Raw genomic sequence first — 13,711 nt, 5'->3', positions numbered from 1 at the left:
AATTAGAATAGAGAGCCCTCCTTTCCCCCAGTTTAGCAGCCAACAGCAGAGTGTGTTAAACCAGCATCTTACAAATGGGGTTGGACATTATCTTAATTACAGTCAACATGTTTATAATGCTAAATACATCTGACCTAAAAACTCGGCCTCAAAATAGCATGCATGCGGCTAGATAATCTCAAAATGGACTGGTGACATTTGGTTGACATTTCCTCTCTCTCCCGTGTGAAGGGGTTGATCACTCACCAGCGATAGGAGAGACAGCCCTAGTTTGCCATTTAAATCCCCTTCCAATTACTTTCCTGTGATTGTATCAGTACTGGAGAAACTGAACTTAGCAGAGATCAGCCTTTGCAACCTCAGCAGAGTCAACCCCACGGTGAAAATTAAGGTATGTGTGTAAGCAGCCATTCATTTTCATAAAATGATTAATTCACCCTTGGACAGCAAGGAGATCCAACCAGTCCACCCTAAAGGAAATCAGTCCTGAATATTCATTGGAAGGACTGATGCTGAAGCTGAAACTCCAATACTTTGGCCACCTGATGCGAAGAACTGATTCATTGGAAAAGACTCTGAAGCTGGGAAAGACTGAAGGTGGGAGGAGAAGGGGACGACAGAGGGTGAGATGGTTGGATAGCATCACCGACTCAATGGACATGAGTTTGAGTAAACTCCGGGAGCTGGTGATAGACAGGGAAGCCTGGAGTGCTGCAGTCCATGGGGTCGCAAAGAGTCCTACACGACTGAGCAACTGAACTGAACTGAACCATTCATTTAAAAATATATCCACTTGGGTACGTCTGTGTGCCAGGCTATGCTGGGCACTGGAAAGAGAGTGTAGAAAAGGATCCATTCTGTGCCTCCAGGAGTTCCCCTGAGAGACAGGGGACACAGACAGCACCTACAGGAGGCAATCCCTGCAGCGGGCTGCCAGCCTAGGGGAGGAAGGGCCACAAAGAGGCTCCGAGGAGGCTGACACCCGAGATGAGGCTCAAACAGATGAAGACAGGAGGAAGGGACTCCCAGGTGGGAAGAGAGAAAAGTGGTGTCAGCAGAGTCTATTTAAGAGCAGATGGCTCAGATGGTAAAGAATCTGCCGGCAGTGTGGGAGACCAGGGTTCGATCCCTGGGTTGGGAAGATCCCCTGGAGAAGGGAATGACAACCCACTCCAGTACTTTTGCCTGGAGAATCCCATGCACAGAGGAGCCTGGTGAGCTACAGTCTGTGGGGTCTCAAAGTTGGACACAATTGCATGACTAACACACAATAAGTGAGCAAGGCTGTAGGGAGGGTATGAGGTGGGGAGGGACAAGCCACTTTCACCTGACGATCTGGCTACTCACTCAGATGTGCTGAAAGTCCCCTCAGAACATGGAGAGAGTCCCAAAGCAACTACTTTGACAGCCTAAGGGACCTCATTTGGATCAAATTTTCTAGTGAGTTTCAATTCATCTCTACTCCAAGTCCTGTATCTAGAGGACCACACAGTGCTAACGTCTCAGACCTGCGTTTTGCAGGTCCTGGAGTTCCAGCCTCAGCCGTTCTCACTCCCTGCCTGTTGCTGCCCAAGCCCCGTCCATCCCTCTAGCCCAGCTCCAATGCCACGTCCTTTCCAAATCTGCCCCGTCCCAATGCCCTCCCAGCAGCGCTGCCTCCCTCGCCGAGCATTTTTCCCACCCCGCCCTGTTCTCTCATGCCCCTGCCGCCACTTCCCTCCCAAAGCAGCGCCAAGGACCAGCCAGGCATAGATGAATGTTTGCTGAACCAAACTACATAAGGGTGCCCTGATCCAACTGACGGCCAAATGCGGAGCACTTTGACCTTTGAATAGGCCATCTCCTCATTCTGTTATCTTTGAACGTCACAGGGTGATGGTGTTAAAATTGAAAGGTCCTCTTGACTTCAGCCTTGTGCTTTATCTAAAGACAGAGACCCCTTGCTACTGGCTTCAGACCACCAACCTTAGTCTTGCTCATGTTCTAATCTGGGTAAGAAGATGGGTACTCGGCGTTTATATACAATCCTCTCTATTTTTTGTACATGATTGAAAATGTGAATGATAATAAAAAGTATTTTTTAATCCACCAGTATGTGAGGTGGTGTGGAAGCCCACTTAACAAGTAACTCGTTTGGTTAGGCCTGGTTCCTGGTAAACAGAATGGGTTCCTGATCAAAAGAATAAGCTTTAAAGTCTGACAGCTCTAGATTTAAACCTCATTTACTAGCCACATCATTTACTAGCTCTATGACCCAGGACACAGCACAGGTCCTTTCTGAAACTTCATTACTTTCATCCGTAGGATAAGTGTGAAGGTGGAATCAGATAATAAAAGGATGCACATGGTACGATGCCAGGGGGGCTCAGTAGAATGGTCCTACTGGCATTCACCTGGCATCGCCTGCTATTGGCATCATCATTTTCCTTCTTCTTATATCTTATTTTTGAAACATTCTTTGGTGATGGGTTATTTACATACGTATCTCTACTTCAAGCTCCTCAAACACTGGGATGCTATCTGATTATTTCCAGCATCAAACACCAGAAACGGCAATGGCATCCCACTTCAGTACTCTTGCCTGGAAAATCCCATGGATGGAGGAGCCTAGTAGGCTGCAGTCTATGGGGTGGCTAAGAGTTGGACAGGAATGAGCGACTTCACTTTCACTTTTCACTTTTATGCATTGGAAAAGGACATGGCAACCCACTCCAGTGTTCTTGCCTGGAGAATCCCAGGGACAGGGGAGCCTGGTGGGCTGCTGTCTATGGGGTTGCACAGAGTTGGACAGGACTGAAGCGACTTAGCAGCAGTAGCAGCAGCAAACACATGGCTTGAATCACAGAAAGTGCTCACAAACTTTATTGATTGTAAACGTCACTGATTATATACATTAGCACACATAAGAATGAGGGGTCTTTCCTGGTGGCCCAGTGGTTAAGACTCCATGCTCCCAATGCAGGGGGCCCAGGTTCAATCCCTGGTCAGGGAATTTGATCCCTTATGCTGCAACTAAGACCCATCACAGCCAAATTAGAAAGAAAAAAAAAAAAAAAGAAAGAAATGGAGGGACAGTGGACAGTGTATGCAATGACCTCTATACAACCAGTCAGACCTCAGGGAACTGTAGGCCTCTGAGATCTCACGGGGGTTCTACCCAAACATGCTAGAGCAAGCCTTGCAGACCTGCACACATACACCAAGCACTGCAGAAATAAACGTCACTGAAACTGCGGTTCCAGCATCCCCTGTTTTGACTTGCTCATGCTTTCATTTATTCAACAGAGGTTAACGAGCAATTCCTATCAGACAAGCACTGTGCTGGACGAAAGAATACATGCATGCTAAGTCGCTTCAGTCGTGTCCGACTCTTTGTGACCCTATGAACTATAGCCCACCAGGCTTCTCTGTCCATGGGATTCTCCAGGCAAGAATACTAGAGTGGGTTGCCATTTCCTTCTTCATAGGAATATATGGAGAAAGGGAAACAAAAGAAGGCGGGTTTTGCTCTCAAGAGACACATAACCTAGAGGAAGAGAGAAGTAAGGAGATTATTTCATTACAATATGGTAAACTCTTCAAAAGAAATAAAAGGGAGAATAGACGAAGGAAGAAAGAAGGCCTTCTGCAATTAAGTCCTGTTGTTTAGTCGCTAAGTCGTGTCTCCTTTGCGACCCCATGGACTGTAGCCCACCAGGCTCCTCTGTCCATGGAATTTCCCAGGCAAGAACACTGGAGTGGGGTTGCCATTTCCTTCTCCAGGGGATCTTCTCAACCCAAGAATAAAGCCCACATCTCCTGCATTAGCAGGCAGATTCTTTACCTCTGGGCCACCAAGGAAGCCTTAATTATGCCCTGCTGCTGCTGCTAAGTCGCTTCAGTCGTGCCCGACTCTGTGCGACCCCATGGACTGCAGCCCACCAGGCTCCTCCGTCCGTGGGACTTTCCAGGCAAGAGTACTGGAGTGGGGTGCCATTGCCTTCTCCGAATTATGCCCTATTGAATCTTAAAAGATAAGTAGGAGAGATGACATGATCCTCTACATGGAAAACCCTAAAGACTCCACCAGAAAATTACTAGAGCTAATCAATGAATATAGTAAAGTTGCAGGATATAAAATCAACACGCAGAAATCCCTTGCATTCCTATACACGAATAATGAGAAAGTAGAAAAAGAAATTAAGGAAACAATTCCATTCACCATCGCAATGAAAAGAATAAAATACTTAGGAATATATCTACCTAAAGAAACTAAAGACCTATATATAGAAAACTATAAAACACTGATGAAAGAAATCAAAGAGGACACTAATAGATGGAGAAATATACCATGTTCATGGATTGGAAGAATCAATATAGTGAAAATGAGTATACTACCCAAAGCAATTTACAAATTCAATGCAATCCCTATCAAGCTACCAGCCACATTTTCACAGAACTAGAACAAATAATCTCAAGATTTGTATGGAAATACAAAAACCTCGAATAGCCAAAGCAATCTTGAGAAAGAAGAATGGAACTGGAGGAATCAACTTGCCTGACTTCAGGCTCTACTACAAAGCCACAGTCATCAAGACAGTATGGTACTGGCACAAAGACAGACATATAGATCAATGGAACAAAATAGAAAGCCCAGAGATAAATCCACACACATATGGACACCTTATCTTTGACAAAGGAGGCAAGAATATACAATGGAGTAAAGACAATCTCCTTAACAAGTGGTGCTGGGAAAACTGGTCAACCACTTGTAAAAGAATGAAACTGGATCACTTTCTAACACCACACACAAAAATAAACTCAAAATGGATTAAAGATCTAAATGTAAGATCAGAAACTATAAAACTCCTAGAGGAGAACATAGGCAAAACACTCTCAGACATAAATCACAGCAGGATCCTCTTTGATCCACCTCCCAGAATTCTGGAAATTAAAGCAAAAATAAATGGGATCTAATTAAAATTAAAAGCTTCTGCACAACAAAGGAAAATATAAGCAAGGTGAAAAGACAGCCTTCTGAATGGGAGAAAATAATAGCAAATGAAGCAACTGACAAACAACTAATCTCAAAAATATACAAGCAACTTATGCAGCTCAATTCCAGAAAAATAAACGACCCAATCAAAAAATGGGCCAAAGAACTAAATAGACATTTCTCCAAAGAAGACATACGGATGGCTAACAAACACATGAAAAGATGCTCAACATCACTCATTATTAGAGAAATGCAAATCAAAACCACAATGAGGTACCACTTCACACCAGTCAGAATGGCTGCGATCCAAAAATCTGCAAGCAATAAATGCTGGAGAGGGTGTGGAGAAAAGGGAACCCTCCTACACTGTTGGTGGGAATGCAAACTAGTACAGCCACTATGGAGAACAGTGTGAGATTCCTTAAAAATTGCAAATAGAACTACCTTATGACCCAGCAATCCCACTGCTGGGCATACACACCGAGGAAACCAGAATTGAAAGAGACACATGTATCCCAATGTTCATCGCAGCACTGTTTTATAATAGCCAGGACATGGAAACAACCTAGATGTCCATCAGCAGATGAATGGATAAGAAAGCTGTGGTACATATACACAATGGAGTATTACTCAGCAGTTAAAAAGAATTCATTTGAATCAGTTCTGATGAGATGGATGAAACTGGAGCCGATTATACAGAGTGAAGTAAGCCAGAAAGAAAAACACCAATACAGTATACTAACACATATATATGGAATTTAAGAAGATGGCAATGACGACCCTGTATGCAAGACAGGGAAAGAGACACAGATGTGTATAACGGACTTTTGGACTCAGAGGGAGAGGGAAAGGGTGGGATGATTTGGGAGAATGACATTCTAACATGTATACTATCATGTGAATTGAATCGCCAGTCTATGTCTGACGCAGGATGCAGCATGCTTGGGGCTGGTGCATGGGGATGACCCAGAAAGATGTTATGGGGAGGGAGGTGGGAGGGGGTTCATGTTTGGGAATGCATGTAAGAATTAAAGATTTTAAAATTTAAAAAATAATAAACTAAAATTAAAAAATAAATAAATAAATAAAAACTATCTTGTAAAAAAAAAAAAGAAAGAAAGAAAGGAAACAGGGACGGGTGTTCCAGGCAGAGGGCACCGGGTGGAAAGTGTAAAGACAAGAAAGGACTTTGTACACTCCACAAGCTGTAAGAAGTTCCGAACATCCGTAGAGATAGTACTCGTGGGGTAGTGGCAGAGACCGCCAGGGTCTGTCTGTTTTCCCTGAAAGTAACTGGGAGTGACTGAAGAATGTTAAGAAGGGCATGAGCTAATATTGGCATTTTGAAATTATCACTTTGTTAACTTTCTAGCAGCAAAGAGAACAGACTTGGAAAATCTATCATATTCCTATTTTACCGGTAACAGATCTGATATCGTCAAGCCAGAAAAAAATCTTAGAAATCACCAACCCACATATTGTAGAGATGAGAAAACTTACTTTCAAGGGTTATAAGGTAGTTTATCCAAACTACTAATCTTTTAAAAATTACTTAGCGAAATTAAAAACTCTGCCCTACAATTCAGTCCTTCTAGCTCTCACTAGCCCCTGCCACTTTGCTGGCATAGCTGCTAGACGGCCTCATTTCTATGGACATAGCTCAGGGAAGATCCTCCTCAATGACTGAAAACATTCACCTGGTTTGAGAGCTGGTAGAATATATATTCTATGAGCATGAGAAAAATTTTAACTGGTTCTGTCCATTTTCTCCTAGTGATTAAAAAGTTAAACCCTTTTAAACCAGAGATTACTCTTTGAGCTTCTAATACTATTTAAATTACAACTCCCAAATCTTGAATGATGTAACAGACTCAAGTCTAAATGCTGCTTTTTTAAATTCTGTGCATCACATGGTGGTTACTTAGCATGACAGAAGGCAACATGGCTAGATTGGCCTGGTAACAAGGTCTTAGCGGGTTTCTCGGTACAGTAATGCTTGCCATCCCCTCAATCCTCCAGAACAATAGACAGGTTGATTATGTCATGTGTATATCCAGGAAATCTCAAAGAAATCCACAGAGGTGCGTCTAATCTACATAATGCTACACTCTTATGATCCACGGGGTTAGTTCCTTCAAATGACCACAGTAACCAGATACGTCCCAGTTTTAACAGCCCAGAGCTGGCCAGCCATTAAGTCATCATTCTTGAAGCAAACTGTGCAGGGTTAAGTAGATTTCATAAACTAAAACACCAGGGACAGATTTATTTAGTAGATATCTAATGGAAAAAATTTAAGGCAATTGTCTTAACCATGCTGATATAAAAAGCTACTTGCTTCAGCAATACCAGATAACCACAGCAAAAGAGAATGGTGTTTGGGAGAATCCCAAACCACATGCACTCTGAAAGGTATTCCATTTGCTTTAGCAAACATGCAAAAATTCAAATGCATAGCAGCTCCATTTATTAGTAATGCAATAAATACTGTCATCAACCCCTTCCAAGCAGAGATCCTACAAAGATGCGGTGAGCCTAAGATTTCAGACCTCAGGACCCTTATAAAACATGAGCATCATTTCAACCCTCACAAGAATCTGTGTGTTTAATTCCATTTCACAAATGCTTACGTACGCTCAGAGAGGCACAGTCCTTTGCTTACTCTCACAGCTTGAAATTGGTAGCTGCACTGTGAACCCACGTCTATCCAAACCAAAGCCTGGGCTTTTTGCGTTCCAGGCCCCCACATGTGGACTGGCTCCTGGCCAGTAGAAGAATCAAGCTGAAATGCGACGGGTGCAGGCCTGGGGGAAACCATGATGGAGCCCCCCAGAGAGTGCAGAGTTCAAGAAGTCCTTGAGATTGGACTGCGTATCGGGTTTGCTACTTGGATGACCTCCTCCACTGAAGAAGTTAATGCAGACGTTTTGTTCTTCCCATTTAATGGATCAGGACAATTGAGGCTCAGAGACCATGACTTGCTTGGATCCCAAGAAAATCAACAACTTTCCTGCATAAACTCCAAATCTACCAACTGGAGCCCAGGGCTCAGTGTCCCTTCCTTAAGACTTCTTGGTATTCTATCGCCAATAAAAGCTCTGTATTTATCTGAACAGGAAAGGCATCTTCTTAGATGGAAAGGAAAAACAATACCTCTTTAAACTGTCTCTGTCTTGCTAAAGTGTGTTACATGTACCTAGTATTATGAAGGCTCATTAGGATAGTTAAATGAAACAAAATGTCATATTTTAAATTTGCTTTAATGGTTGTAAATTAAATTATCTGAAATATTTTGTCGGTCAAATGAACATTTCATAAGATGCCCTCGATTCATCCCACACGCCAGAAACCCAAAGTACAGCCTCATCCACAGTGTCCTAAATTTTATAATTATTTGATAGTCTTTATTTTCCATTCTGCCAATGAAATACACAGTGAAAGGTTTTGTGCCGTGTGTCATCGGCTGGACAAAAACCACCCTGGGCATCACAGCTCATGTTGCTGGACTACCAATTACGAAACAGCAAAATTAATCTGCAAAGAGTCAAGACGTGCAGAAAGTTAAGAAGCAGAATGAAAAGGCATCATGCTTTAAGCGAGTTTACTCTAGATGTGTTCATTATCTGCCAAAGCCCAGGAAAGGCAAATATGGAATTTAAAAAGACACCATCTGTTGTGCGATGTTCAAATTATAAACTTAACCCTTAATTTTTACATCACCTGCTGTTCAATCATTTTCCTCTGGGATTAAGAGGGAAAAAAAAAAGCCAGGTTAGCACATAATCTAAGCAGGTTTAGCAGGATCAATGGAAGTTCTATGTAAGACTTCCAGTATCACAGTCTGTATATTTCCTCCAGAAAGAAACTCTTATTATATTTTACTCTTAAAACAAACACTATTCATACGGTGGTTGCCATTAAGCCACGGGTCCACAACCACACAGAACAAGCCACAGTCTTTTCTGTAAGTTTTATGTTGTTTAAAATCTCTAGACTCTTAGAAAGTAAAAGTGGAGATTTTAAAAGTCTTTTAAATCTGTGAAATGAAAAGGAGAGTAATTCCTTGAGCAAAGAAGGAGGTTTGTTTTTTTTTTGGTGGGGGGCGGAGGGAGAATGTTTTTGAGACAGAAGGAAAAGTTTATAGCCCAAATCAACTTTCTGTTTAAGTATTCAAAGGCAACACAGGCCACACGTAAGAGGAGATTACCACTAAAAAGAAAAAGAAAAGTAACATATCCTTGAAAGTGCCCAAGTTTCCTTACGTGTAGATCTGAAATATTCTAGTTTTTAAAACTCATTTAACTACTGCAGCACAAATGCAACATTCAGGGTGGCTTTGAGTTCACAAAATAATTTTATTATATGTAAGAAAGCATACAGGCAATAAAATTAAGAAAACATTCACAATGCATAAATAACACAGACCTGATGCAGGAGATAGTTTTCAGTAGATATCTTTCTTGTTACCCACTACATCTGAATGTTAAGTAGATTACTTATCCACAAGAATACTTTGTAAACATTTCCAAAAATTCTCTTGAAATGCCCCACATGAATTAGTATCTGGCAACAGAGACTCAGAATACTTTTTACAATCCAGGTGATAACACAGGAACTTGATGCCAAAGCACGGAGAAAGGGCTAGCATTTGTCCAAAGAGATGCTGATGGCTTTAGGGTGCTTAACACGAAAGGAGAAAGGGTCTCCTGCTTTTGCCGCCAACAGAAGTGTCTTACTCAAGGATGATAATGAGGCACTATCTGCTAGATTTACACCATTAACATTTAGACTTTTTAAAAGAAATCCACTCTAAGTTCAGATTAAAGCATTACCAAAAGTAGCCCCACTGAGCAGCTTGGCTGGTAAGATGGAGATGAAGGACTTGACCTTTGCCCCTGGGCAAGACTGTTGTGACACACAAGTTAAGGAAACTCTGTCTTCACAGCACATCTCTAACCAGGACAGTCATTTATCTGGTTCAGAACAGCTATCTGACACAGGAAATGAGGAAAGACAAAGAGGGCCAATTATTTTACATAAATACAAAGTGGCATATACTTTTTATTGCCACCTAATATAAATTTCAAGTCGGATTCTTCTTCAGCTGACTTTTATTTCAGGTATTTACAGAACCGCAAATCATTCTGCTGGGAAAGTCTTTGTCACGTAAAAAATTTTGAACACAAGAGTGGCTATGCTTTTTTAAATCTTTCAAAATCCTTTTAGGAGAATAAAGCTATCACAGCATTTGTCAATTCTCATCTCCTATTTAGCTGTGCCAATAACTTTTAAGGAATAATCACAGCTTCATTTTCTGTTTGTCTTTGCTGTGTTTCTGAAAGTTACAAACGAGCATTTAGGCTCTCAGAGAGTCTGTGTGTTTGTTTCATTGGCTTATAAAGTGCTAGTCAAATGAACAAAAATGCTATTTTAAGATCTCAGATAACTCATTCTATTAAATATGATAAATATAGATTTAATATAATAAATTAAAAATATCCATATAATACAATAAATAAATAAAACCAATATCAACTAAGCATCAATTCTGGGGGAAAAAATCCCATTCCTACTGTAAGGCTCAATTTTTTCTTTTTTAGGAATAATTTATAAAGGCATGCACCTACCTTTACAATCTGAAAACTTTGCTTGGACCAGTGTTAGCACCTGTTTGTACACAGCAAACTCAACCCTTCTCATTTCCTTCCTGGAAAGCTTTAATTTTAAAGCGAAGCTGTTCATTGTTGATTCTTTGCCCTATTTTTAAGTCCTAAGATAAGAATCAGTTTCTAAAAATAACTTTGGAGCCAAAGACAGGTCCCTTATGAACATTCGCTTCACCTGTGTCCCTCTTGATTCACTATGAACAACACAGAAAACACACTGCAACGTAGATTAAAATGTAGATAGTTGTGTGTTGAGGGGAAGCAGCAGAGGAGAGCTCGCCCGACATCTCAGGAGTCTCAGCACACCTTAGTTTCCTCACTGCAAGCCTCAGAGAAAACTCCTGTAGCTTTTGGGACGAGCATGACTGCTAGGATTCGTCTCAGAGCTCAGGTCGGGTGCTGCCCATTCTGCGTGATGGGCTGGATCTTCTCAAGAGAGACATCAGTGTCATAGTCCAAAATGACAGACAGGGCTGGGGACAGCTTCTCCAAGGGCTTGGCTATTCCACCTGCCTCTTCCTTCTTCAGGCCCTCAGAGGAGCCCACAGCATGCGGGATCAGGTACACCACATTGCAGTCCTTGGAGATGGACCCCCGAGGCTCGTGATGGCTGGAAAACACCACAGCTCCATTGTTATTGATGCTAACCGTCTCTATGGCATTATTCGTCGTCGGGCAAAGCCTGTAGCATCCTAAGAGGGTGGAAAATGCCTTCCGAAAATCAGCATTAAAGGCATAAATGATGGGGTTCAAGGAGGAATTAGCCCACCCAAACCACACAAACACGTCAAAGGTGATGGAATCGATGCAGAAGGGCTTCGTCTCTCCAGACCCACAGAAGGGCACCATGCAGTTCAAGACGAAGAAAGGGAGCCAGCAACACACAAACACCCCCATGATCACCGACAGAGTCTTCAGAACTTTAGTCTCTCTTTTGAAGGACATCTTAAAGGAGCTCTCTGGTTGAGAACACTCCATGGGGTTTCCGTTACCTGTAGCGGCCTGGCAGCTCTTGGCGTGGACCGCTGCCCTCTCCAAGGCTGCGATGCGCCGTATTTGTTTCTGGGCGATCCTGTAGATCCTGGTGTAGGTGACAATCATGATGGCCACAGGGATGTAAAAGCTTATTAGAGAGGATGAAATGGCATATGTCCTGCTCAGGCTGGAGTCACAGTTGTTGATGGCCTTGCCCAGGGAAGTGGCATTCCCCTCGGAGGGACCTGTGGGTTTTGCCTTGTGCCAGCTGAGCTGCACGGGGATGAAGGAGATAAGAACCGACAAAGTCCATGCCACACTGATCAGAATGAAGGCTGCCTTGGGGGTCATCTTCCTCTCATACCGGAAGGGGCTAGAGATGGCCCAATACCTGTCCACACTGATCACACAGAGATTGAGGATGGATGCGGTGGAGCACATGATGTCAAAGGCCACCCAGATGTTACAGAAGGACCCGAAGGGCCAGAAGCCAGCGATCTCGGCCACCGCTTTCCAGGGCATGACCAAGACGGCCACCAAGAGATCCGATACAGCCAAGGAGATGACGAAGAAGTTAGTCACCTTGGATCGCAGGTGGCGGAACCTGATCACGGCGGCACAGACCAGCGTGTTCCCCAGGAGGGTGGACAGGATGAGCAGAGACAGGAAACAGGCTGTGAGAATGCGGAAGGAGAAGTCTCTCTCCGCCACCAGCCCGGTGCCTTCCATGGCAGACGTGTTGAGAGTCCTCATCTTCCTGAAGACGAGCACAGAGAGGGGCTCGGACACCCCCAAGTTCCTAAGCAGCGATTGGGGATCGGTCAGACCTGCAGGAGTCCTCAGGGGCCACACAGTCCCTTGCCCAGCCCCACTTGCTCTCCGGGGTGGAGGACCTCACCAGCATTCCACCAGACGGCTGCAACAGCCGAATGGCAGGAGCCTGCCCTTGGCAGTCCGAGTCAGCCCCTTGGAAGGTCTCTCTTGCTCTCTACAACTGTCTTCTGTCTTCCTTGCTCCAGGTCACTGTCGCCGGGACAAGTTGACCCTTCAGTGCCTCCTGGAAAGCCCTGTTTTTTTAGCATATTCTAAGCTGTCAAGCCAGAGACTCTCAGGCCTCTACCGAGCTAGTCAATTGTCGTCACATTCCGGGTCTGTGGCCTCTCTGGTGGTGCCAGCAAAGTCTCCCCTCTGAGGCGCAGCTTAAAATACATGCCCCGCTCCTCCAAGCCCCGGGCTCCGCAGCAGCTCCCCTAAAGCCCTAGAAAGCAAAGAGAAAGCAAAGGTCGTTTGCCGACAGGAGCAGATCGCATCTTCACTGTCAAGCCCAATCCAGCTCCCTCTGAGCCACCTACCTTGCCTTGGGATTTTCTCTCTCTAAGCCCCCCGGGAGCTCCTGAGCTCGGAGAGCAGTCTTCGGAGGCGACGCAGCGTCCGGGCACCCAGGAGGCGCGTCTGAGTCCTGCCCTGCGCGCGCAGCTTGGGTTCCGCGACCGACGCGCAAAAATCGCAGGAGCAGGTTTGGGCAAAGGATCCCGGGCCAGGTCCACAGAAAGCTGGCGTTGCCCTGCACTGCCTCGAGTGGCTGGAGGCGGTTCAAAGCGGACGAGACCCCGGAAAAGGGCTTCCAGGCTCTCGGAGAGAGGCCACCCCCAGTACTACTCCCCTGGGCAGCTACCTTCCTCCCGGAGCCGAGCGCTCGGGCACCCCTCCAGCGGCCTCGGGCCCCTCGGGGATGAGCCCTGCGCCTTCCCGCAGAACTGCCCGCTTCCTCCCGGGAGCCCGTGGGCACACGACGCAGAGAGAGCCGAGCTTGTACCGGAGGGCGCCCGGGCCGTCCGGGTTCCCTCGGGGCTCAGCCCACCTCGCCCCCGCGTCCCCTCCCCTGCCCCGGAGGCGGGCCTCGCTTGATAGGCAAGAGTTGCAGGCGACAGCCGCACGTGGGTCGCCCGGCTGGTGCCGCGGGCGAAAGGGGTGGGGGGGAGCCCCCCTGAGTGCTTGCCCGTCCCGGGTTACCCCGCCAAACCCCGGGTCCCCGGAACCCGGGACGGCACCCGGACAGGGGCCCGCGAGAAAAGACCCCAAGGTGAAAACCTCA

General features: G+C 45.0%; 1 protein-coding gene and 1 long non-coding RNA gene across 2 annotated transcripts; one reads left to right on the top strand and one right to left on the bottom strand.

Annotated features, from left to right (window-relative positions):
* The first annotated feature begins 269 nt into the window (after positions 1-269).
* Positions 270-8,267, top strand: LOC132660095 (uncharacterized). Its single transcript, XR_009601322.1, has 2 exons — positions 270-391; positions 7,715-8,267. It is a non-coding gene; the product is annotated as an uncharacterized LOC132660095 (long non-coding RNA).
* Positions 8,268-9,310: 1,043 nt separating this feature from the next.
* Positions 9,311-13,430, bottom strand: DRD1 (dopamine receptor D1). Its single transcript, XM_004010191.5, has 2 exons — positions 12,969-13,430; positions 9,311-12,874 (listed from the first exon to the last, which is right to left on the bottom strand). The coding sequence occupies exon 2, from the start codon at positions 12,367-12,369 to the stop codon at positions 11,029-11,031; it is 1,341 nt and encodes a 446-aa protein (XP_004010240.2). The 5' UTR covers positions 12,370-12,874; positions 12,969-13,430; the 3' UTR covers positions 9,311-11,028.
* Positions 13,431-13,711: the final 281 nt, after the last annotated feature.

Source organism: Ovis aries, chromosome 7 (genome assembly GCF_016772045.2).
Source record: "Ovis aries strain OAR_USU_Benz2616 breed Rambouillet chromosome 7, ARS-UI_Ramb_v3.0, whole genome shotgun sequence".
Classification (NCBI taxonomy): domain Eukaryota; kingdom Metazoa; phylum Chordata; class Mammalia; order Artiodactyla; family Bovidae; genus Ovis; species Ovis aries.
This window is presented reverse-complemented; position numbering and strand designations above follow the sequence as displayed.

Coding starts and splice junctions, on each gene's coding strand:
- DRD1 (XM_004010191.5), bottom strand. CDS start 12,369: ATGAGGACTCTCAACACGTCTGCCATGGAAGGCACCGGGCTGGTGGCG.